Source organism: Drosophila subobscura, chromosome E (assembly GCF_008121235.1).
Source record: "Drosophila subobscura isolate 14011-0131.10 chromosome E, UCBerk_Dsub_1.0, whole genome shotgun sequence".
Classification (NCBI taxonomy): Eukaryota; Metazoa; Arthropoda; class Insecta; order Diptera; family Drosophilidae; genus Drosophila; species Drosophila subobscura.
The window spans coordinates 17,302,479-17,327,150 of NC_048531.1; the positions used below are offsets into that span (position 1 = coordinate 17,302,479).

General features: G+C 48.8%; 2 protein-coding genes across 3 annotated transcripts; one reads left to right on the forward strand and one right to left on the reverse strand.

The window, feature by feature from the left end:
* Positions 1-1,062: 1,062 nt before the first annotated feature.
* Positions 1,063-21,424, forward strand: LOC117891340 (homeobox protein orthopedia). Its single transcript, XM_034796760.1, has 9 exons — positions 1,063-1,649; positions 2,052-2,344; positions 8,046-8,323; positions 8,968-9,123; positions 18,503-18,707; positions 18,799-18,924; positions 19,591-19,757; positions 19,882-19,959; positions 20,043-21,424. The coding sequence occupies exons 2-9, from the start codon at positions 2,314-2,316 to the stop codon at positions 20,277-20,279; spliced, it is 1,278 nt and encodes a 425-aa protein (XP_034652651.1). The 5' UTR covers positions 1,063-1,649; positions 2,052-2,313; the 3' UTR covers positions 20,280-21,424.
* A 635-nt stretch (positions 21,425-22,059) lies between these two features.
* Positions 22,060-24,406, reverse strand: LOC117890628 (calcium and integrin-binding family member 2). 2 transcript variants are annotated; one of them, XM_034795577.1, is made up of 5 exons: positions 24,119-24,406; positions 23,998-24,032; positions 23,591-23,733; positions 23,363-23,485; positions 22,062-22,371 (listed from the first exon to the last, which is right to left on the reverse strand). In XM_034795577.1, exons 1-5 carry the CDS (start codon positions 24,167-24,169, stop codon positions 22,154-22,156), a joined length of 570 nt encoding a protein of 189 aa, XP_034651468.1. In that variant the 5' UTR covers positions 24,170-24,406; the 3' UTR covers positions 22,062-22,153. The 2 variants fall into 2 exon arrangements, with proteins under 2 accessions (XP_034651469.1, XP_034651468.1); XM_034795578.1 differs by lacking the exon at positions 23,998-24,032 and having other exon boundaries at positions 22,060-22,371; positions 24,119-24,219.
* Positions 24,407-24,672: the final 266 nt, after the last annotated feature.

The following is a 24,672-nucleotide window of genomic DNA, read 5'->3' on the forward strand; positions in this document are numbered from 1 at the left end:
GAACGGTGCGGTTACCATGACAAGTTCCCATTTTGGCCGGCATTCCATTGTCTGGCTAATTCAACATTTGTGCAGCATGCAAAATATTATCAAAATTCCGCTAAAAGTTCAGAGGGACCCAAACCAGCAGCCACCAGCCGCCTGCCACCCCCACCACAATTATATTCATATCAAATGCTGGGGAAAAAGCGGGGCGGAAACTGAAACTAATAAACGACAACAGGTGAAGTTGACACGTGGCAGAGATGCTGCGGAGGCAGTTCAGGGAGCGAAGAATGTACAAAAATCTGAGACTTGCCCACCACCGAGGAGCGGACTTTTGGCAATAACTGTGCGCCGCTCAGAGATGGTTGCCAGAGCAACCAGTTGTCGAACAGCTCGTGGGCGTCTTCGGGGCTGGATTCTATCTGTTATCGATAGGCCCAAGGACTGGCTATCGAAATGGGCGCCAAAACTGGACAAATCATCCCGGAACTCTCTCTCTCTCTGTCTAGCAGTTTATCCCACATAAAGTCGCGCAATCGAGGGCGGGGCCTATCGCACGGCACACAGCGCTCTAGCGGTTGTCTCGCTCTGCCGTGGAAGATGGCTGAAAGCAAGATGGCAGCTGGCAGTTGTAGCTGCCACTGTCTCCCTCTAACGCTCACCGTTTGCCTCTCGCTTCTTTTTAGTTGCTTTTTTTACAAATCAATGCAGGAGATAAGCCCGCTGGCGGATAACGCCAGAGGGGGGAGGGCGAAATATAAACAGTGTCTCGCAGCGCCAAGTGAATGAATCCGAATCCGAGTACGAGTACGAGTCCGAGTCCGGGGGTGGGTACTCAGAGCTGTGCGGAGGGTGGGTGGATGGGTGGATGGGTGGCGATTCGATTCGACACCAGTGCGCAGGGCAGCGTCGATGTCGCGTCGACGACGTTATCAGAGCCGGAGTCAATTCGTTTTGATTTTTTCGCGCTTGTCTCAAATGCAAGCGAGTCCGCCTTGGCAGCGCTACGCGGTCGTTTCCGTTCAGCTCCGTTTCGTGACATTCCGCCACGCCAGCCACAACGCCAGCCAGAGGCAGAGCCAGAGCCAGAGCTCAAACTCGAACCCCAACTCAAAACCCGTCGCCAAACTCAAGAGCAACTCTCCCCAGGTCAACAATGATTGACTGAAACCCAAATAACCAGATCTATAAAAGTGAAAATGTGCGAAAAATCAAAGATGTTGACGGCATTTAACGCCAGCAATTAAAACCAAACCCAAAAAACAAGACAAGCAGACCGCACCCGCAGAAGACAGGGGGTCCGGTCCCCCTCTTGGACAGTGTCCGGCTGTCAGTTGGTCCAACAGTTCATCAATAAACGATACGACTTCCGTTTCCTTGCGTGCTTTACCTGTGCTTGTCCTTCGCCCTCTCTGTGCATGTGTGTGTGTGTGTGTGTGTGCGTGTCGAAGGAAACTTTCCAACTTCCGGCCAAGTGACTTCGATTTAATTTCTTTGGCTTTTTTATGGTCAAGGCATTTAATTAATTTTACTATGGCAATTTGAGCGTCTGCTCTTGCCTGTTCTGGTCAGTCCCGAACTCCCAACTGAACTCTGACCTCCCCGGCCCAACACACACTAAAAGGTAGCAGCAGCAGCAGCAGCAGAAGGCGCCGGCGGCGTAGGTAAGTTTTAGGCCAAAATGAGCAATAAAAGTCAATGCAAAACAATCGAAGGTCTGCACAAGTTGCTGCGGTTAACGAAAGTGAAATGGATGAAGTTTTCAAGGCAAGAATCGCACATTAGCCTGGGCGATGATGAGGGTCAGCGCTGGTGACAAATCAATTCATATTTGTGGGAATGCAGAAAGATGTGGGAAATTAATTAAGATTTCTTGCTTGAGCGTGAAGAGTGGGGGAGTGGGATACAGCAACAACTAAGAGTCAGTATTCAAGATCAGGCACCACTCAACATGCACAGCAAACACAGCTATGGGTTTGGTTCCTCTTATGCTCGGGGGTTTGCTTCTGCTGGGAGTGCCAGCAAATTATCTCTGTGCATTTACTAACAGCTCTATTTACTTGCAGCCACACCCATTTGGAAATACAGCAGCCAGCAATTGAAATGTAAAGCGAACTGAAGATGAAGCCGATCATCAACGTACTGTGATAGACGAGTATACGAGCAGCAAATCTCACTGGGATTCTGCCCCGGACACGATTCTCGATTCAATCAAATTGAATTCGGAATTGGACATTGATTGGACGATTGGATCTTTGCTATTCAAGCGGGCTACTAGCAAAAGGCGACAAACTGTCGACTCTATCCATACGCAACTTCTCGGCAAACATGCTGAACAATCTTGGGGCCAATGTGCTGGGTAAGTGTGTCTGTCGTTTTCCCCCGTCCACTCTGTATTTTTGTGTGGCCGAGCAGCGGCGAGGGGGGAGCGAGCGTATAATATTGTAATTAAGATCGGCAAGTGAATTACGCTAATATATAGTAACGTGTGTATTAATCCATCCCATTCCATGCCATGCCATGCCATGCCATCCCATCGCATCGCATCGCATACGATTGGCCATAATTAAACTAATTTCTTGGGCACACCTGCAGGCCTGTATCTTTCCCTATATGCGGATGAGGAGTGTGGGGTGTAGTTACTTCCGATCTTCCGATTGGCATCTCCGATTTTCATCTGCTAAATGGCCTATAATTGAGGCGTCTAACCAGCTGGCGCTTGGGCCGCTTGGGCCGCTTGTCGCGTGCATTTAGCAATAATTAAGTTGTATATTTAACTGACTCGGCAGCCAGGCCCTCTCCCACAGGGTGGGTGTGGGTGTAGGTGTGTGTGTTAATTGATATAATTGCTCTTTTAAATATGCCGCACTGGGCGCACGCACATAATTATCAAACAGTTCTGGCCAGCACTTGCGAGCACGTACAGTTGCGAGTACATATGAATATATTAATAATTATATTGTAATGCATATTAATGCGCAGCAAACAAACTGATTTCGCCACATTGTTGATCAATTGTTCAAGCACTTTCAATTTCGGCAATCAATTTGCTGTTAGCCCTGCCCTGCCCCGCCCCGCCCTGAACCGCCAGCAGCACTACCACTACCTCCGCCTGCAGTCCGGCTGAATGTGCCGAATGAATGAATGAATTATGTTTGCGCTTTTATTCAATTTTTATTGCCAGCCGGAAAGCGATTCTGGCCCCGGATCCTTCGGCGCGATGTAATTAATTACTTTTATTAATTTATTGCCATTTTGAACGCGCCGATTGTCGCTGGGCAACGCTGCGTATGCTCGCTTTTTCCATAGTTGCTGCCCAACTGCGATGCACAATATGTCCATAAAAGAATTGCCTTACTGTGACCAATCGAGAGAATCGAACCGATCTGGGCGCAAAGGGTTCGCAAAATGCTGAATTATGGTGAAGCAAAGTCATCTTTAATGGGTCTTTAAGTTTGTCCCCACTCTGCCTCATGGAAAACTATAAATTTCAATGACTCGCATTGCGGAATCCCCTGCCCAAATCCCGCCTGCAGTGCGGAGGGGTTGCCATAATAAATTTCGTAAGCCTTTTTTGGGCCCCCCACAACAGAACGGCAACTGCCGGGTACACAGGACTGGCAACAGTTGCAGGGCAGTCGAAAACATTTGCATATTGGGCGCCTGCCCACCACTGGTGGGGAAATTTTAAAAGGGGGAATGGGGGTACACACAATTAAGACAATTTGCATGCAAAAGAAATGCGAAAACTTTTCCTTTTCCTTTTGCTCTTCTCTGGCCTCTCTGTCGCTGTCTCTTATGATTCTCGCTTGAGTCGCATTTACTTCCCATTTTCGGCTGGAGTTCTCGTGTTCCTCGCACTAATTAAATTAATTTTGTGATTGCATTTGATTGCAAATTCGCGGATTCTCCTTCGTGGAACACCCTCTCTGGCGGCCTTTGTGTGCTGGTATTTTTGCGGTGGCCGCCGCTAGTGAAATGTGTGCTTAAGCCCCCCAAACCATGATCGCCCACGCCACTGTGGGGCCTGGAATCCATTCTGTATTGCAATGTTTTGCGGTTGCTGCGGACTCTGTTCCCTGTTGCGGTTTGTTGTTGGAGCAGCCCGTGCCAGAGCATTCGCTGGAGTTGGAGCGGCTGCTGCTGGGGCCGCAGCCTGTAGGCAGCTCTGCTGGGCAGCTGCTAAAAACCGCACAATTTCCAAATTTCAATAATTATGCACATTGCACATGCAACTGACGACTAGAGCGGGGGCAGGCAGCGGGGACTTAGAGGTGCATAGGCTCGTCCTGGCCAGGCCAAGTCCTGTGCTCGGCCACGGCCTCGTCCGTACGAGTTTTGTGGCAGATATTTGCATTTCGCGTTCTCTCCCAAAACAGACAAACTGATTTGCGCAAATTGTGCAAATTGCTTGCGCGATAAATTCATGTTTGCCAATTTTAATTAATTAATCGCTTTGTGCGGTTTTCATTTCATTTCGTTTCGTTTCGTTTCGCCCCGCCTGGCCTCGGTCTGCACCAGAGACCAACTAAAATGTCCGCTTCAGGCCACATGTGAAATCAGTTGTATCTGCATCTGTATCTGCATCTGTATCTGCATCTGTATCTGCATCTGTATCTCTCTTTCTATCTGTATCTGTGCCTGCATTTGAGGCTGTGCAGCTGTGTGGTTCAAGGTTTGTTTGATTGTTATAGCTCCCCACAATTTAATGTCCTCCGTGTGTTTTGCTAACTGAATAACTATGTTCCCATGATTGATTTGAATATGTCGTTCCATTAGGCAACATCGCAATTTTGCAAGAGTGTTTGTCATCAGAATTATGGCAACAACGGTGCAATCGGATGTATGTATGTTAGAAGCGACATTTAATTATGATTTAGCCTTGGGTGTTCTGCTGCAGATTTCATTTACAAATTTAAGAAGAATCAATGCGTTGGATTCAACTCTACTGATCTTAGCTCTCAGCTGTAAGCACTTGGAGATTTCTGCTCTGAATGGATGCCTCCTGGCTGCTGGCTGCTGGAGAGCCTTCACTTCGTCCGCTCGATCTGCATACTCAATGCACAGTTAGGGCAGCCGCCGTATGTGTTTTCTTTTTAATATTTATGTGTTACAACTGTAAAAGACGAGGTGAAAAAATCAGAGTTGGTCCAAACAACTAACTAACAAACCAACCGACTAGCTGGCAGAGGGGCGGGAGGGGAGGGGAGGAGCAGGCTGCCTGCCCATTGCCAGGGAAGTGCGATTTCGAGAAGTGGCGCTATTTTATGGCTCCCAAACGTGGCCCAAACGCTGTCCAAATGTGCTGGACTGTGTACGGGTGTGTGTGTGTGTCCGTGTGGATTTGAATTGGGAAAACAGAAGGAAGCGGGAACAGTTGGATGCTAAAAGTCGCACTTCTTTGGAGCATCAGCGCAACAGAACGTCCGTCGCTTACCCTCCGCAGCGTGGATACAGATTCATGTTTGAGCTGTGGCCATCGAGCGTGAATGTTCGGCTGGAGAGATGGATGTACACACTGTACATACAAACACACAGACATACATACATATGTGGAGATGGAGATATCGCACCTAACACCGCGCCTTAAATTTACTAATCACGAGCAGAGTTTGAATTTGCTTTACCTCTCGGACTCCCCTCCCATCTCTGCACCTTTCGCTGTGCGTGCTGCGTAATGCTCTAAAAATACATGTAAAGCAGCCAAGAGGGATGAGCGATGACAGGCAGCGGCTAGACTCGAAGAATTGGGCTTTCAATCTGCACTCAATCTGTCTCCAGTCCGCGGTGCTACAGTTGCAGTGACCCCATGGCTGAGGCACCTCTTCGATGGGGAGCTACCGTTGCTGGATGGGGAGCGATTGGGGACGTCACCATCTGAAAATCGCTAATGAACAGTAGCCGCACTGGGTGTATGTGTAAAAATTAGCACTTCCCCAGCAGCGCCAACAACAAAAGCGGCTTACAGGGAATGTCGCTTGTGACCAGAACCCCCCGCGATATCATAGGGGAGCTCTGGCAGCCGAACCGAACTCCGAGTCCATATCTTTTATTTGCCGCTATTTATATTTATGATTTTATGCGTCGTCTTGGCCTGCACTCGTTCACCTGTTGACTGCATTCCAGTTGGGATCGTTCCAACGATTCGTTTGCCTCTCTCTCTCTCTGTGATGTTGCCGAAATTTTAACAAGTTCGGCTCGAAAACAATAAAAATCATTGAGGGCTGCCCTGCCCGCCACCGACAACATCAAAGTCGGCAATGGAGCGGGCGGAGCGGAGCGGAGCGGAGTGGATTGGAGGGGCTGCATGGGAGGAAAGTGGTCAAGGCGTGCAGTTTTTTTCCAGCTTAGAGGCATTTGCATTTTGGCCTCGCTTTCATCGGAAATTGCACACCGCCAATAGCCGCCTACACCTTCACTTCGGGCACAATCCAATGACAATCATGACAACATCCCGCCCGAAGCCCGAAGCCCGAAGCCCGCTCCCTGGTCCAGCTCCGCTCCCTTTCCCTCTCCCCCTCAAAGGTTGTGCGCAACCCTATGGACAAGAGGAGAGTTCGCGTCCACTGGCGATGAGTAAATGTTTGACTTGTAGCAACAGTTGAACACGGCAACGGCAGCGGCAGCGGCAAAGGCAACAGCAACAGCAACAATCAAAGTGAGGTAAAAAAGGGGAAAAAGAGTTGGGTCGAGCCGGAGTCTCTCTCACACGTACATGTTAAAAATTCCAGGCGTACGATGAAGATGATGCGGCCTCCGACTCTGGCTGCTTTGGCCAACTCTGCATCCATCTCCCGGGATGCTGATGCTGCTGCTGCTGCTGCTGCTGACTGACATGAGATACACGTACAAATAAAATGGGAATAAAACAAAATACAGATACGTTGCGTAGTCAAGTGAGAGACCGAAAAGGTAGGAAATGAAAAGGGGTTACAAGTCGCTTACTCGCTCGCTCGCTGTCTCGTATCTGTATCTGTATCTGTATCTGCGTCTGCTGCTGTATCCGTATCTGTATCTGTATCTGTGTGTATCGCACCTCAGTTTGTTGTTTGTCTCTCTCTCTCGCTGGCTCACCCGTTCATTCGTGACTGTTTTTGGCATCTTTTCCCCCAGCTGAATGACAGGTTGTTGAAAAATTCAATTTATCCGATCGCCGCAGTTCGGTCCGAGCAATACTCTAGGTCGTTACCGCACCGCTTCCAGCCAGAGCCCCGCGCAGCTACCAAAAAGAATCAATTAATACCCGTAGACAGACGCGCAGCCATCTCACGCGGGACACTTTCAGTGATTTAATTTCAAGATTCAACAATTCTAAAACAAATCAAAAGTAGTTTTCATCGCCGAGTGCCGTGTGTTTTGTTGTGTTTTTGTGCGAATGTGTGCTTGCAGCTTCGTTCTTTGCGCCTAACATCTGAGGATTGATTTGGGATTATCAGTGGATCATTGTAAGCTTTGAGCATTCAAATACTAACGTTGAGTCATTGGCAGCGGCTGGCCTTTAATCAGTGTCGGTTTGGCTTGGTCTCCACAATTTGGATTGGCCTTGGTGCTGCTTTGTAGATTCCTTATTGGAGGGCGCACTGACAAGCGGCAGATCAACACAAAGCCACGGATGGCAGCATGTACCATTGCACACAAACAGAGTTTCCACATGATCCAGTCCATTGCCATCCACAGCAAACACAGCGACCAAACTAAACAATTTACCACGAAGCCCGACAATACTTTGAGTACAAAATAACAGATGAAAATCATTTTAGTGCGCCGCAAAGTGTCTTCGAAAGTAGTTCAAGAAACTAAGTTAGATCGATGGCGACCATGACAGGAATATAACAGAGAGTCCGATTTGTAAGACACTAAGCAATAGTGTTTAAAATCTTGAACTCGCAACCATTTAAGTCGGAATTAGGCATCCTTGAAATCTTCCATACAAATGTTTGAGTGATGGAACGGTGCAGGCGGGGGACAGACTTAAGCGACAGGATTGCTTTGGATGGTGTACAAATTCCTCTTAAATCATTAATATGTGTTTACTTATGCCGTTTGGCATCTCGCTGCAGGCCCCAAGGATTGTGATCTGCCCAAGGCCGCACTGACGGCGCTGCACGCGGGCGTGAACAGCTTCGGCCAGCTGCCCGGTGCTCCGAATCTGGCCGATCTCGGTGGCGCGGGTGGTGGTGGCGTTGGACTGCCTGTCGGAGGGGGCGTGGCACGCCTACACATCTCCGGCGGACTGTGCGACAACACGAACCAAAGCGGCAACAACAGCAGCGGTGGCGGCGGCGGCGGCGGCGGCGGAGGTGGCAGCGGCAACAGCAACATGCAGCAGCAGGATCAGGTGAGAGAGCTAGCTGGCTACAGCAAGACACAGAGAGAGAGAGCGAGAGAGAGAGAGAAAAGAGGCAGAGCGAAAGAGATAGCTATACTGTATAGTTAATGCCAAACTTTTTTAATAATCCATGTTCTTTTCGATGTTTATTTTCCCTTCAAATACTACTCTGCTATGCCAAAAACAAACAAAAAACAAAAACAATTCAATTCGAAATTCGATACAAACCACAAATCTGTTTCCAAAAACGTGAATGTGTGTGTTCTGAATTGTGTAATGAACCTATTAAATGTGCCATGCCATGATTCATATTCGTAATAATAATCACATAAAAACCAAAAGTAAGTGTACCTTGATTTCCATACTTAGAGCCGTAGACTCCAACTGCTCCCAGACCCTCTCCACACCCACTCCAATCCAATCCAATCCAATCCCATCCAATCGTCCCACTCCAACTTGAACTTCTGTACCTTGTTCTTTGTGTATCTGCTGTAGTGTACTGTAGCTGTAGCTTGTAGATTGATTGCATTCCCTGGTAGTTCGTCTGCACTTAAGATACATACAAATGTACTCTATGTTTACCGCCCGTACAACCATCTCATTCACGTATGCATGTGTCTCTCTTTTCTCTCTTTCGGCTTCTCGCGGCGCAGCTCCTGGACAAAAACAAACAGAAGAGACACCGCACGCGCTTCACTCCGGCCCAACTGAACGAGCTGGAGCGGTGCTTCTCGAAGACCCACTACCCGGACATCTTTATGCGCGAGGAGATCGCCATGCGCATCGGCCTCACCGAGTCCCGTGTCCAGGTGAGTGTCCTGTCCCCGCCCCTGTCCCTGCCTAGTCAAACTTTTCGTGGTTTTGTCCTGCGGTTCGATGGCTGTCAGGTGGAGCTCTCTCCGCCATCGGTCTAGTTCCATTTTGGGGCTGGCTGACATGGCATTTCACTTGTGTTGCACAAAACCGCAGCAACCAAGAGAGCGGATTGCTGGACTGTTTCTCTCTCCTTCCCTTTGGAAACTTTCCACCGCTTTGCTGGCAACAGTTTACGAGGCACTAGGCTGCTGGGCGGCTCTGGCGCCGCCGAACACCATTTAAGCGTCCAAAATTATACTTTATTAAAGCTCATAAAGTCACATTTAGTCCGGCATTCAGGCACGCCCCCATCCAGCCTCCCCCCGTGCTCTGTTTTCTCTCCTTGCAAAAGTTTTTATGCGAAGCTCACACACTCACACACACACACACACACACACATGTACAAGGAACGGGCATTATCCTTTTGTGGCTGGCACGGCTCCCCTGTGCTGCTGCTGCTGCTGCTGCTGTTGCTGCCATTATCCTTGTCTCTGTGCCTGCTCCCCTACTGCTCCTGCTGCTGCTGCGGGGAGGGTCCTTTGCATGCGGGCGGGACCTTGTTTATGGGACAATCGAATTTACTGCTTCATTAAATTTGTATTTAAGCTTCCGTTTCCGGTTGTGCCAGCCGGAGCAGAAATGCGAGAATTGTTTTGCGGTTGAAATGACTGCCAAAAACTTTGTCTTATTGGCCATAGAAGGATTTCCAGTGTCTGCGGTGTCTCCACGGCTGTCTGCTGCTCTGCTGCTAAAACAATTAGCCATGAGTGAGAAACTGTTGCCTGCTCCACGGGCGACACCTTCATGATGAGCCTGTGCCACCACCTACATATCTGCGGATATCCACGCAGCCAGTACGCACCCGCCGGATGTGTTCTACTTTGATAAATTGTTTTAATAATTGCGTATCAGTGTTGCCCGTTAATGCTTTTCCCCCTCTCCCACGCCCCAGAGCAGAGCCCTTGCTCATCCTTCCCCATTCATGCGGCTGTCCAAGGGACAATGCAGGTGACTGACACAGCGAGAGGGTGGATGATGCAGGCGGCGGGGTGGGCGACAAAAGCTGAAGGCTGAAGGCTGAAGGCGATTGCCGTCGGTCGCTGTTTGTGTGGCTGCTGTTCTCCTCCCGCCGCTGTCCCGCTGTTCTAATGTTTGATTTTGTGTTGTCGTTGCGGCTTAGAGGATGTCAGGCCGTTGGATTAGTTTCGGGATTGTTGTTTAATAAAATTAGCATATAAATTAAGTTGGCCCGCTGTTAGTAGCACTGCCAGTGGCCGTGGCAGTGGTAGACTGAAATAACACATTTAGTGGCTCCTTGGAGCCAGTGGAGGCATTTTCACACTTGCAAGAGGTCCGACCCTCATTCGATATGCACACACACGTCTGGCCCTAAATCAATCTGCGAGGATTTGCAGCTAATGACGGCATAAAGACAGCAGCCAGGCCTCCAGGCCTCCCTGCCTCCCTGCCGTCTCCTTCCAGCCAAATGCCAGGAAAATTCCAGCCCGTATTACCACACAAAAATCAAGTCAGAGTTCCACATGTGGTGGCGAAGGGGTGGCAGGTGCATAAGTTATGAGCCTCACGTAGCGGCCGACTGGCTAAGTGCGAGCGAGGAGTTTCTTCGCACCGACAGGCGGGCAGCAGGCAGCACACAGCAGCATTTATGGTAAATATAATTTAATAAATACATAAAAGCCAGAGCGGAGAGCATCGCTTCCTGCCTAATCGGATTGTCCGTTGGTGTGGGGCTTCGGTTGGCTTTCGGGATTAACACAGTCGCAAGCTCAGGCCAGGACTCAGCACAGCAGGAGGCTCCCCGGCAATTGTTAATTTGTGTTTTCGCAGCAGCAATTGAACAATTTACGTGGCCGGGACGTGGCCTCGGGTCAGGGTCCGAGACAATCTGTTCGTCACACGTGACATCTCCACGGGGGGTGGGGCGGAAAGGGGCGCACTGTATTTGGAGGGAAGATGAGCCGCAGAATTGACTTATCATCGTTCGGCACTGTCAAAGGCATTGTCAGAGAGAGGCCTTGTCAAAGGCATTGTAATGGCATTGTCCGAAATGTTAACATTTATTGGTTTGTTTATTAATTTGTTGCAACGCGGGGCGGGGCAGGGCCACAGCATGCTGCGGGAGGGTGGGCCAAGCGGCGTTCCCGCACGTGCCTGTGTGTGTGCGTGTGCGTGTGTCTGGGCACTAAATGAATTTCTCACATGATTAATTTGCCAAGCAACCGCCCGAAGGTAGCGCCGGACTCGGCAGGTGAAAGTGCCTGGAGATGGGACCAAAAAGTGAAGTTTCACAGCCAATCAACCGCTTGGCAACGGTTTTAATCTTAGTCTTACAGCTGGGAAATCTCCAGATTTTAGTTGAGGAAGAACTACCAGATATCTTTCTGCTATTTAGTTCCTGTATAAATGATAGGAAAGCTCAAATATTCGATACATAAACTAACAAAAATAAACAGACAGAGCGATGTCTTCCAAGTTTGCTATCTTGCAAATGATATTTTAATTCAATTCACCAAAGTCTCCACTCGTACATACAGATAGCACTCTGCTGACTTCTTGTGATTCAGCAGGAATAAGCAATATCGATTGGCTTAAGCCACAGGGCCAGTCCGGGCCACACGAGTCGCATTCGGGCCAATCCAGTGCCGTCCGAGCTCGCTCCTTCACGTCTCTCCTGGCCGCAGCGAGCATTGATAAATTATTGCCTCGACTCCAGACAGAACTAATTTATTTGCTGAGCCGCTTAATGCCCCTCTAATAATAGCCCAGTGACTTCTGGAGAGCTCAGTGGCAAGGGGTTGGGCACGAATGATGTACCCACCATAAGTTGACTTTCCATGACGCGACGTTCAGCCAATATCTGAATATTTTGCTAAAATAAGACTAAATATTCTCATAAAGAGCGAGCGTCTTTATTAAAAACTCAGGAAAATGTCAAGGTGGAAGAGGGGGAGAGGAGCTAAAGGGCGGGGCGGGAACGAGGCAGCCCTTGAAGCCGGTCTTGGGGCGACTGGGTCGTCTCTGGGATAACCATGGCATCGCAAAATTTAATTAAACTTTAATTGAAATACCAAAAACGAAAATATGCAACAAACAGAAAAATGTGGCAGCAGCGGCAGAAGGCGGGAAGGAGCAACGGAAGGGTAACGGAGAAGTGGAGGGCCCCTGGGGAGGGGCTAAACTTAGTGAAGAGCTTTAAAGAGAGAGCCAGCCGGGAGACCCCCAGGGACAGAAGATACTAGGGGGAGAGGGGCACGGGCACGGTGCCTCCATAAAATGCACATAAAGAGCATCAAGGAAATCTGGCACGCATTCTGTTTATGGCATATGAAGCAATTCCAAAAGCAATTTCGTTGATACTTTTCATTGAAATGTTTGTGTGAAAATGGCGTGCCAAAGTGCCCCATGGACAGGGGCCACAGACGAGGGACGACAGACGCTGGGCACATGGAACATGGTGAATTTAGCATGGAGCTGGGGGCTGGCGAGTCTGTCCGGGATAAGCTGCTCCCACTGAGGCTGCCATTGATAGAATGACAAAAGCGAACGCCACCCATCCCCCACACAGACCTATTCACGAAAAAAAAGGTTGAAAAACTTTTCCGAGAAGGCCAAGAGAAGAAAAAGCAGAGCCAGCCCGGCTCTAGGTTGGGGAAGCGTACAGGGGAGTGGTTGGGGCTGAGTGGAGCTGCGCATGCTCCACGAATGCACCAAAAACAATTTCGGGGGTTGCATCGCCCGCCCCAGCCCCTCACACCGCCCACCGCCCACCGACCACGCCAAAATGGGAGGATGCAGGTTGGGCCCCGGCAACCCCCCGCAAATGGAAAATAAATGAAATCCAGCAAATATTCAAAACTATTTCATAAATCAAAAGTTGCACTCGTCCGGAATTGGCTGCTTGTTGTTCGCTCGCCTCCCCCCCGCCCCGCCCATCGCAAGAATCCAACCCCACAAAGAACCACTTTGATGATGTCTATCAAAGGGCAGTGCGACGACACATTTCTCCAAGTGAAGCGAATAGAGAGCAAGCGAGAGAGAGAGAGAGAGAGAGAGAGTGGCACAGGGCCACAGGGAGAGTGTGCGAGAGAGAGAGAGAGAGAGAGACGGGCATAGTAGACTTTGAGCCAGTCTCAGCGGACTGAGCCCCCCTCCCCGCCTGCTCCATGGGGGTCTGGCAGTGGCCTGGGAATGGGATTGAGAATGGGGTGGGGTCTGGGTCTGGGTCTGGGTCTAGCAGCAAGTGTTGCCGGGGCCGACTCGTAAAGCAGGATTTAAAGGATAACATAAAATAAATCGACTGGCATTTGTGTGTGTGTGATGTGTGTGTGCGTGTGTGGGAGGGAATCTGTGGGGGTAGAGGGAAAGCGGAGCATTTTATGAATTTATACGCATTTTTTATATGCTCAGGAATGAAAAGATATTGGCCGAAAAGCGATTTCCATAAACCACTCAGAGCGGCGGTGGGAGAGGGAGAGGGAGCTGCTGGATCAGAGCTCGGAGTCCTGGCCAAAAGGATATGAAAGGACCAATAATCATAATAAAAAGATGCTTGAGCTGAAGATGAAGACGGGCCAAAGGAAGACGAGAGGCTGGGCGTGCGCCCCTTTACACTCAGGACAACATCAAAGAGCAACAATAACCAGGGGACAGATTGTTGGGGACCGACAGGGAACGGGAACGGGAACGGGAACGCCACTTGAGTGGCCATCTCTTCTCCGGTTGCCTGGCAGCCACAAGGGGGCCAAGGAAAGCAATAACCTGGCCAATTGATTTTTGATTATGTGCCAGCAGCAACAATATCCGATAGATACTCACACTCGTACTCGTCTTTGTCATCGCACTTGTGCGGAAACAATAACCAAATCAAGCTCCAATCAGGCCACAGCTCCGGCAGCACAGATTCAGATTCAGCACAAAAATTGTCAATAAAAACGAGCCGAAAATTACGAGTATTATTGCACTTTCTGGCTTTTGCCAATCAATCGTTTATTAAGAGGGGATCGAGCTGCACTAGCCCCTCCCTCCCTCCCTCCCTCCCTTGGCCACTTTGAATAACATTTTCACTGCAGACTAATCGAATTTTGATTGCAATTTTCTGCACTATCGCGGCAGTGAACGAGGCCGAGCATGGCCCTATTCCGGCCCTCTTATGGCCCCAGTGCTGTGACTCTGATTGATAATTTTGAAATTGGCTGCTGAAGTGCGGCTTTTTGCGACGAAGTGCATTTCTATGTTGGCATCGGCACTCGGTTTGCGTTGCCTGTCATATGCAAATCACGGACTGCAGTCCATTTGGAGCAAACGGAAATTCTTTAGAGGCTGCTGCTGCTGCTGCTGCTGCTGCTGCTGCTGTTGGCCTCGTTATCCTTACAGCTGTTTAATCAGCCATTAAGCATAATGTGCAATTAATGTTGCATAACGAACCGAACAGATATCATAAACAAGGCTCAAGCGACCGGGATGGGCCAGTGCCAGTGTCAGTGCACATTCTCTATGACAGACAGAGACCATTTTGACATGGGACTGGGACTACCACTGGCAGGGGCTGGATGACAGGGCGACACAATAAACAGGTTCATAATAAAAACGCCGTTGGGTCTTTCACACCCACCCTTTGCACCTTGCGATCCACCCTCCCGGAACATCCAGCCAACGCCATCCACCAGCCAGCCCATAAAATCAAAGCAAATCACTTGTTATCCCATTTGCAGCCCTCACCCTAGGCCAGGCTACATATAGCCATGTAATTTAGCCGATACTTAATTCCTGACTTCTGCCTTCGTTTGGACTGTCGTGCGCCCTGCCCTGAACTGCCCTGCCCCTCACTCCCCAACCCTCTCCAACGTGCTGCGGGTCTTTCCGGATCTGGGTGCTAATATCTGCGGCCTGCCGCAAGAAATTGCTTTTTCATGAACTTGACTCATTTATTATTTGCAACAGTTGCCTCTCCCCACCCCACCCCTCTCTGCCACTCCCCCTCTCTCTCTCTCTTTGCTTTGTTTGGCTTTTTGCTGGTGGTGTCTTTTCTTATTTGTTGGGTTTTTGTTGTTGTTGCTGCTGCTGCTGCTGCAGTGTCAGTCGTGAAGTGAAAATTAAAAGTCCAAACATGAAAATGCTTTTGTAGCAAACATATGGCTGCAATTTTTTGTCGGCTTCTGTTTTTTGTGTGTCTGGCAGTGAAGGATTGCTGGTAGAGTCAGAGTCCGTAGACAGGTAGTGGCAGAGGGGGGTGACTTTTGTTACTACCAAAATAGAAACACTTGAGTGGGGCAAGCAGCCATTCACTGGCGACTTATTGGCTGATCAGGCAGAAGAACCCATTGACGCATTTGATGCTTGAAAATTGTTTTGTCAAAGAAATTGAGTTTTAGTTTTGATATTTGGTGCTTGGATTAGTTAACTGCAAGAAGTAGCTGAGGTTTCAGTATGAAATGGTGGTCATGTCCAGCCTTATCGAGAAGGAAGACTTTTCCTGAGTTAGCAAAGCTTTAAAACTCGTTCCACCGAACTGGGGGAAATATTTTCTTTCATTTTTGGCTTTCCTTCTAAGTGCATGTGGGGGGTAATTTAAATATTAAATTAAATTATGCAAGCGAGTTTGAGCCTAACAGTGTATACAAATGTTCTGTGTGTGTAGCCTCCCCGTGTTGTGTGATCAATCATATCCGATGCACTGGGGACGCGCTCATTTCTTTCTGGATGTCAAATATATTCCACCCAGCCACAAATGGACAAATACATCTATCGGTTCAGAGTTGGATGTATCTACTTTAAGCTGAAGATCATCTCTGAATGCCTGTTACAACCTTCTGCACACTTCCATCATACCTTGTACGCTCTGGAAACACAAATCTGTGCAGCAATGTGCGCCCCTGGGGCGGGAGTCAGAGTCGGACCACTCAGCGGCTGATAATTTATGCATGAGGGTGAAGCTTAAAAAATTACCGTTAGACACACAATTTAACGCGACATAAGGAGCATTTTTCGGTTCTCTCTTTTTTTGTTTACCGATTTTTGGACTCATGCTTGAAATTGGGCGCAACCAAAACAAAAAAAAAAGAATGAAAGGGAGGAAGGCAAAGGTTGGGCAGGGAAAAAGGAAGCCGCGGAAAACAAATCAAATGCAAACGTAGACACACACACCCTCCCATAAAAGTAGACACACACACACACACACACACGCACACTCACGCATAGATGGTGTGGCAGGGATATTGGGCATAAAAAATAAATGTTTTGTTTAACCGACATTTTAACGCCTATTTACGTGCCGGGCACGTCATGCACGTTATGCCAATTTAATGGCTCTCTCAGCCCTTAGACCAGAGGCCGACGGAAGGCAATGACTTTTGCTTTTTGCTGTTGTCTTCTTCCTGTGTTTCCTTTCCTCTTCGTCCGCTCCGCAGTCTTCTTTCCGCTCGCGCTCCGTGCGCTCCTTTGTAGGTGTGTTGTGGCACGGCACGGCACGGCACACACGAACGAAAGTGGCAAGCAAAATAAAAGCAGCAAGCATATTTAATTTGCCAAACTCAATGCGCCAGAAAGAGGCAGAGTAAGTGGTACAGAAAGAGAGAGAGAGACAGAGAGAATGAAAGTGTGGAGAAGGAGGAGGGCGTGCAGACAGTCAGACATTGTCTTAAATTATTAAATTAAAAGTTAATGAATAGAGAGCGAGGCATAAACACGTAAAAAACATAAACAAGTCAAGGTCGCCGACACACCCTTACCCCAGCGACGGTGCTCCCCTTCCGCTTGCCTGGGTACCCCCGCCCAGCCCTTTACTGCCATGCCACGACCCTGTATCCCTTTCACAATGTGGCACATTAGCGTCCCTGGTGCACCATCTAGCCAACCTGTGATAGTTCATTTCGGTTTAGCTTAGTCCAGTTCCGTTCGGTTGAGTGGAAGGGAGTGGAGTTGTCCGACATATGACAAACCCCCCCGGGACCATCTGAAGTCAGGAGCATCAGGCAGGCCTTACAAGCAAAGTTACTTTGCGCCAAACTTGCCATTTTTCTTTCTCACTCAGACTGCCTCACCTCACTCTTGTTCTCGCTCTCTCTCTCTCTCTCGCTCTCACTCTTTCTCCTCTTACACATTCACTGTCCTTGTCTTGCCTGTTTGTGGCTCGGTGTTTGGTCCTGGTATTCCTTTGCCATTAGTCTGGCGCACTCAGACAGAAACAGTCGACAGTCGGTGACAGCTCAAGATTTGCCACGAATGTTGGGATTTATAAATACTATATAACTGTACGTATATACTTTATGTATAGGAGAGTGGTGGGTAAAGGTGTGTGTGTGTGTGTGTGTGCGTATATACATATATAACGGTTAAGTTGTCAACCCGACTTTCGAGTGATGTGGATGCGAACGTCCTGGCCTGACGCCTTGATGCCTTGATGCCGGCAAAAACGTTTTCATGTCACTAGTCATTCACTCGCCTGGCACTCTATTCTCTCTCATTTTCCACCTGCAAAAAACCACCAACAAAAAAGGCACTATAGAAAGTTAAAAGTTGAGATATTCCAATCGCAGGATCTCCATATGGTCTGGCCCCTAGACATAGTCAACACTTTGGCCCTCCATCCTCCCGATCCGGTGCTCGTGTGTGCGAGTGTGTGTGTGGAGTGCAGTGCTTGTGTTCTGCCTTGTAAATGTCAAAACCTCAACATGTCTGCGGGGCCCGGCTCCGTTGTTCTTATGCATATGGAAATGCCAATTTGAAGCGAACACAGAACACATCCGACACGGGCTACGGCTACGGCTACGGCTACGGTTACGACCTCTCCGGCCATAAGACAAAAGCGTATCGAAGGGGCAGTCCTCCTGTCCCGACATTGTCCTACCGATGACCAAAGATGCGGAACACGCTGGAGAGGGTCTGTGTTTGGGGCTGGGGCTGGGGCCAAATAAATAGCTGATTACCTTGTTTTCTGCCTATAGCTGAAGAATTTACATATGGAATTTATGCGCATGTAAATCTGCTTGTACCATATCTATGTGTATGTGTGTGCGTTTCTCTGTGTTGTGTGTCGAGACGTGTTTCGACTGTCACGACGGTAATTGATCTCGATTAAGACCATGTAGGAGGCAGACTTTGTAGCGGGGTTTGGGTGTGTTGTGCGCCGTGGGGTGGCAACTGTTTAATAAGGAGAAGAAACACAGTTACAAAACTGAACTAAAACTGAACTGAACTTTAAGAAATTTCCAGTAGAGTATAAACTACTTGGATTGCAGATACTCGGACTTGTTTGATTGGCGTTTTGTGATATTTTCTGCATTGCTAATTCCATCTTTCATTACTCTTTTCCAGGTGTGGTTCCAGAACCGTCGCGCCAAGTGGAAGAAGCGCAAGAAGACCACCAATGTCTTCCGCACTCCGGGCGCCCTGCTGCCCTCGCACGGACTACCGCCCTTTGGGGCCAACATTACGAACATCGCGATGGGCGATGGTCTCTGCGGCACCGGAATGTTTGGCGGCGACCGCTGGAGTGTGGGCGTCAATCCCATGACGGCAGGTGAGTGGATACCGGCCCAGGCCCCTCGCCACTGCTACTAACTCTCGTCTCTTGTGGATCATCCCCTACTAATCGCTGCAATTGGGAATAGGCTTTGGCCAGCTGAATCAGTCGTCGCCGCTCTCTTCCTCGCTGAACAGCGGCCTCAACTCGGGCATTAACATGGGCTCCGCCCTGGGGGCGGGCAGCTATCAGCACTACGGCCTCAATGCTTTGGGTAGGTGTTTTTTCGTCAAACTACCTGCTCCCCCTCATCCTCCCTCCGCCATATCAGAATGCTCTGAGCCATCACATGCCACGGAAATTTTCCATCTGACTTTCGATGAACAAAAGAGAAGCGTTGACACTTTTTTCGTTTGGTTTATTTTGCTTTGTCGTTCGTTTCCTTCTTTCGATTTATTTGCTTAGCGTTCGAAACGTACAATCCATTACCAGTTCCAGTTCCAGTTTCAGTTCTCCCGACAATTGACCAGACACGACACCATTTCTTTGAACTCATAACACTTTTTTTCGGTAGCGCAGCCCCAAATATAAGGTTTATTATAATGCCCTGTACCGCGGTACTGCGGGACTGCGGACTGCTGGCCTGGTCGCTTATTTGTTCGATCAATTAGCGGACAGTCGCCTAATTTTCAGGAATACCCAAAGGCATTTCGTTGGTCTTCTGTTTCGTTTGTTTGGTTTCGTATAGTTGTGCTAATTGAAATTTTGGAGACATGTTTTTTGGCTGTCAGCAGCAAAGTTTTCATTGTTACACTTTTTAGTTGGAATTTAAAATTTGGAACTTGAAATTGGGTGCTGTGCTGCCTGATGCCTTGCACCAATCACAGAGACAAAGGCAGCCATTAATCTGGGTGTGTTCTCCCTCTCCCCCTCCCTCCAGGCGACTCCATGATGTACCAGCACAGTGTGGGCGGGGTAGCCTGCGGGCCGAGCGGCTCCCCGAGCGCCACAACGCCGCCGAACATGAACAGTTGCTCCTCGGTGACCCCACCGCCCATCTCCACGCAGCCAAACGCCAGTCAGAATGAGCTGAGTGGCGAGCCCATGGTGAGTTTCCTTCCTCCGTTTAGCCGAGACACCCACCACTGTTGAGTTTCATTGTCCCTTGCAGCCGCTACACCAGCAGCAACAGCAGCAGCAAACTCACCAACAACAGCAGCAGCAGCAGCAGCAATCTCACCAACAGCAACAGCAGCAGCAAACTCACCAACAACAGCAGCAGCAGCAGCAAACTCACCAACAGCAGCAGGTAACGAAAACACCCCCCGAGAGCTTTATTCAAGCCAACAACTCCAACTGAAGCTTCGGAAACTTTCATCACTTTTCCCACAGATGGCTCCGCCGACGCCATCGCAGCAGCAGCAGCAGCAACAGCAGGAAGGACTCCATTGCCACCAGTCGATGCAGTCGCCCACCGACGGAGCCACCGACGAGGACGTGTGGCGAGGACACAGCATTGCAGCGCTGCGGCGGCGAGCCTCGGAACTAAATGCCACAGCCATCCCATCCTACTTGCACCACGCCGCAGCCGCCCACAACAACTACGAGCACCACAATTCGGTGTACTGAAATTTGTTGAAAAGCTTTGAAAGCTTTTCGGATTACGGTTTTACCAACTGCGGCAACCACGACTTCTAGGGTGCCACTGGCAATGGGAGCGGAGCGTTATAAGATAACCAAAACAACCTATGTTTAGAGTATTGTACAATTGATGTGTTTTCGTTGTTTGTTTCCGATTTCTTGGATGACCGACCGGGGAGGATCCCATCCCTCTCCGGGCAGAGAGTGTATTTTAGACTTAAAAGACTATAATGAATGTAAACGATGTATACGAGAAACAAAGCTTGAGACGGCGGCAACCTAAGAGGAACCCAAGTTGTTGAACACCCACGATTATACGAGTACTATGTAGGTAGAAGGAAAACTAGTATATCTCTATGAATGTATTCCAAAACAAAATAGAGCCATAAGCACACGCACATCCCATCCACACGGACACTATCCCTACTCGTATTCCAGCATATACAATACATACAAATATCTAGACACTAAATATAAATAACATTTATTGTGCGAGTATATGAAAAATGTAAAAATTATATTGCGGACTAGAGAGCGTTCCTATCCTCGATGCGTCGTCTCACGTACCGCGTCACGTCACAATAATTTTTCGGCAAGGGGAACTTCTCTCCGAGTTCTCCGCTTAGTTCTTAGTGATTAGTTCGTATATCGTACTTAGGCACACTTATTCTAGTAGGAGTGAGTGTATGTAAGTAGAGCTATGTATACTTTTGTAAGTGTTGTTGTTTTTGTGTATAGGCAGTGTTCTGTTCTGTTCTGTTCCGTTCCGTTGCTATCACTTGATCTAACCATACGATACCAGCATATGCAATATAAAATGAAAGGAAATAAAAGCCAAACTATAGGAAAATACTGTCTGTCTGTCTGTCAGTCTGTCTGCCAGTTTGTGGCAGTCAGACCAGACGCCACGCCACGCCACGCCACGCGGCTCAATTCTGAATCTGAATCTGAATCTGAATCTGTTTCAGAGTGCACATTCATTCAACGGATTACTTTTACGATTACCAATTACAAATTACAAATTATACAACTACAAAACATATATATATAAATACGTGTACGTGCATACGATTATTGCATACTTGTAATAGACTTTCTTGTATCGAATAAGCCTAACTTTAAATCCAACTAAACAAAAGCGAACAAAACATTTAATATGTATGTAATTATGCGTATTATTAAAAAGTAAACTAAATTAATTATTGAACGTGATTTGCATAAGAGCAGTACACTCATTTCATGGCATGCCAGAACTCTGATGGTTCAGGCACTGTCCCAGCGATCTGCTGCAATTATTTTACCTTATCGGAATCTGACCCAGAAGATGCCTGCCAGAGTTCCCTTTGTCCATCGTGCTGCAATTACAATAATTGAATGGGATCGGGTGGCAAGCTGCTGCTCCAGTGCCGCTCGACTGCCAAACAAGTTTAAGCTGAAAATTGGCAAAATTGATAAAACTCTGACAGTGCGCACAGACTCTCCGTGTATCTGTATGTGTGTGTGGCAAGAGGGCAGAACGGCATTTGTCCATTGGCAATGACACGGGGCCAGTCTGTTCGATTGGGGTCAGAGCGCTGAGCAGAACAGAGCAGTGCAGACCACACCAGAATTCGATCCGACTGCATACATGGGCTTATAAATTTTATAATGCTCGCATGACATTTGACATGCATATTGTCACGACAATTGGCCCATGGAGCCCGCTGCCTGCTGCCTGCCGCCTGACTGCCGGACAGGGGAGCCGGCAGCCTGCAGCCTGCAACCTGCAGCCATGGACCCAACTTAATCACACTGATGGCAGTTTTATGCGATATGCTCAGACATAAACAATTTAATAAAACAAGTACAAACGAGCGGCAATTTTATATTCTGATGTGGAAGGTGGAGAGGAAGTCGGGGGCACGGAGGATGACATGCTCGAACTCCAAAATTGATAGCTTGCCATCGCCGTCGACGTCGGCCTCCTCGATTACCTTGTCGGCAATCTGCTGGTGCTCCTCCGGACTCAGTTCGTTCTTGGTCATTGTCGTCAGGCAGGACATGAGGTCGGCGTGCCCAATGAAGCCGTCCTGATCGAAATCTGCAAAGTTATGCCAGATACGTAAGTATTAGTAAGTACACACACACACATTCAGTTAGGTGCATTGGGTGGGTGGGTGAATGTCTTACAAAACTTGACATATTCCAGCACAAAAGTCAAGTGATGTGTGCCAAACGAAGTTTGCTGTGCAATCTCCTACATAGCCAGCCCAGTGCCAGCCCCAGCCCCCTCACATACATATTTTCGTAAAGGTAATCGCTTGCTGCACGTTTCAATTTGTGTCAATCTAATAATGCACATTGAAATAAAGTGCCGGAGTGCAGTAAATTCTCTTTCTCTGCCTATGAACTCGTGCATACATTCTCGTGCATGTTTGTGTCTCGGACTACCTTGAGTTCTGAAAGTAGTTTACCCAAAAAATGTTACATGCACTCGACCTGAGGGACACTTTGAACGTATTGATCGTCTCTCTCTTTTACTCTCTGACTCTGTGCTGTGGGTTTTTGGCCATTAATTTGGAGTGCCAAGTGCACAATCAATTTGCACAAAGTTTTGGTGGACCTACTTTTATGGTGGCATTTTTGAGTTTCTAATTTAAATTTCAATTAAAATGCTTATTAGAATTTATGGCTGTCCTTGAACCTCGGACCGTGCCTGCACCAAGGACGCCCTGCAACAACTGAACTCTTGCTGCCTGGCACAGCGCCACAAATTACAGAGCTGCGAGTGCGGGCCGTGCGGGCCGTGCGGGCCATGCGTTCCATGTAAATGCCAGAGACACAAAGGACACACTCCTCTCGAAAGCTAGAACCAACAACGACAATGAACACGGTCTGCGGAAATGCATAAACAAAAGCGGAAAATGCTGGCCAACACCAGAAGTGCCTCTCCTTGCCACATCCACATCCACAGCCGGAGAAGTAGGAGTAGCCGCAGCAGTGGCAGGGGAATGGAGCTGCAGCAGGAACTGAAACCGAAACTGGAGCTGCACAACAACCAAGTTGGCCGAAAAGAGAAGGCCAACACTTACCATAAATTTTGAAAGCGTAGAAAACTTTAATGTCCCTTGGCGCCTGCTCGCTGAAGACGGAGAGAGCGTCCAGAAAGTCCTCAAACGACAGATTGCCCTGGCCATCGCGTGAGAAGGCCTCGCCTGGTAAATGGATGATTGGTTTAGTCCGGTAAAGGATGGGCGTGAATGGAGCAACCCCGCTCTGCGCCGCCCTTGCATGCATTGGATCGGTCTTTTGTTACTCACAGATGCGACGCCGAAAGGGATTCTCACGCAACTCGGGCATCTTCTCAATGCACTCGCAGGGAACCTTGACACTCGAGGCCTGACCCTCAGTCATTTGGCGGGGTACCAAGTCCGGACGTAGCTCACGAAACCGTTTGTGGACGCTGTAAAAGACGAACCAAGTGTGAGTGGGAGGCACTATTTTGGGATGGATGCGGATAACAGGCGATGCCAGGCTTTGTGTCGACGAGTCTGTTCTCTCTTCGCTGTTGTCGGAGCGTGTGTATCATCCTTTTCTTTGTTGTTTTTGTTGCTGTTGTTCTTATTGAACAATGGGAGGCTGCCAACAATGGCGGGCGGGCGGTGCTTTGTGTGGCTCATGTGAAATGGAATAGTTCTGGCTTATTATGGGGATACAAATGGCCTACCGTAGAATCTCCTTGCGCGTGAAGAACGTGCAATCCTTTCGAAGCAAATGAAGCAATGAATTAAAGTTAGAATTAAGGTCGTTCCCTTCTAAATAGCACAACTGATGGATGGATGGCCCACCTGGTAGTCATCCAACTGCTGCTCGGTGAATGTCACAACTTTGTTGCCCATCGTTCTTGTCCGCTGCTAGGACGTTTCTGCAGACGTCGCCGGCCAAACTGGTTAGTTCCGAGCGCGAAAACCGACTGACACTTGCCAAAGGCGGGGGCCAGCGCCAGCGCCAACGTCCTCCTGCACCATAACTTTGCATAGCTTCAGTGGCCCCGCTCTGGACACATCCTGCGGCGCCTTTCCCGCTTATGGCGCCCGCATTCGCATGGAAATTAATTAAGGAGTGTTCACGGCGTGCTTTTCCATTTACATACCCTGCCCTCCCAGCTCCAGCAGGCTATATTGTTTCGGTCTACAGTCTGGAAGTACATAATGTTTTGCCTATTCATGGACATAGTCTGTGCTCCCAATGTGTGAGAGCCAATCAGTTGGATTCCACCATTTAGTCGCTGCTTATTAGCGGGTATCTAATAGTTGCAACCCCTTGGCTGTGAAGCGACTGCCCCTTGTTCCAGTAGAACCATCCTGGCACCGGCACCGCCCTCGTTCTCACCACTGTTGGT

Coding starts and splice junctions, on each gene's coding strand:
- LOC117891340 (XM_034796760.1), top strand. CDS start 2,314: ATGCTGAACAATCTTGGGGCCAATGTGCTGG. Junction 9,124..18,502: donor TCACCGAGTCCCGTGTCCAG/GTGAGTGTCCTG, acceptor ACTCTTTTCCAG/GTGTGGTTCCAGAACCGTCG. Junction 18,708..18,798: donor CGTCAATCCCATGACGGCAG/GTGAGTGGATAC, acceptor AATTGGGAATAG/GCTTTGGCCAGCTGAATCAG.
- LOC117890628 (XM_034795577.1), bottom strand. CDS start 24,169: ATGGGCAACAAAGTTGTGACATTCACCGAGCAGCAGTTGGATGACTAC. Junction 23,734..23,997: donor ACGCGCAAGGAGATTCTACG/GTAGGCCATTTG, acceptor CGTCTTTTACAG/CGTCCACAAACGGTTTCGTG. Junction 23,486..23,590: donor TCCCTTTCGGCGTCGCATCT/GTGAGTAACAAA, acceptor TCCATTTACCAG/GCGAGGCCTTCTCACGCGAT.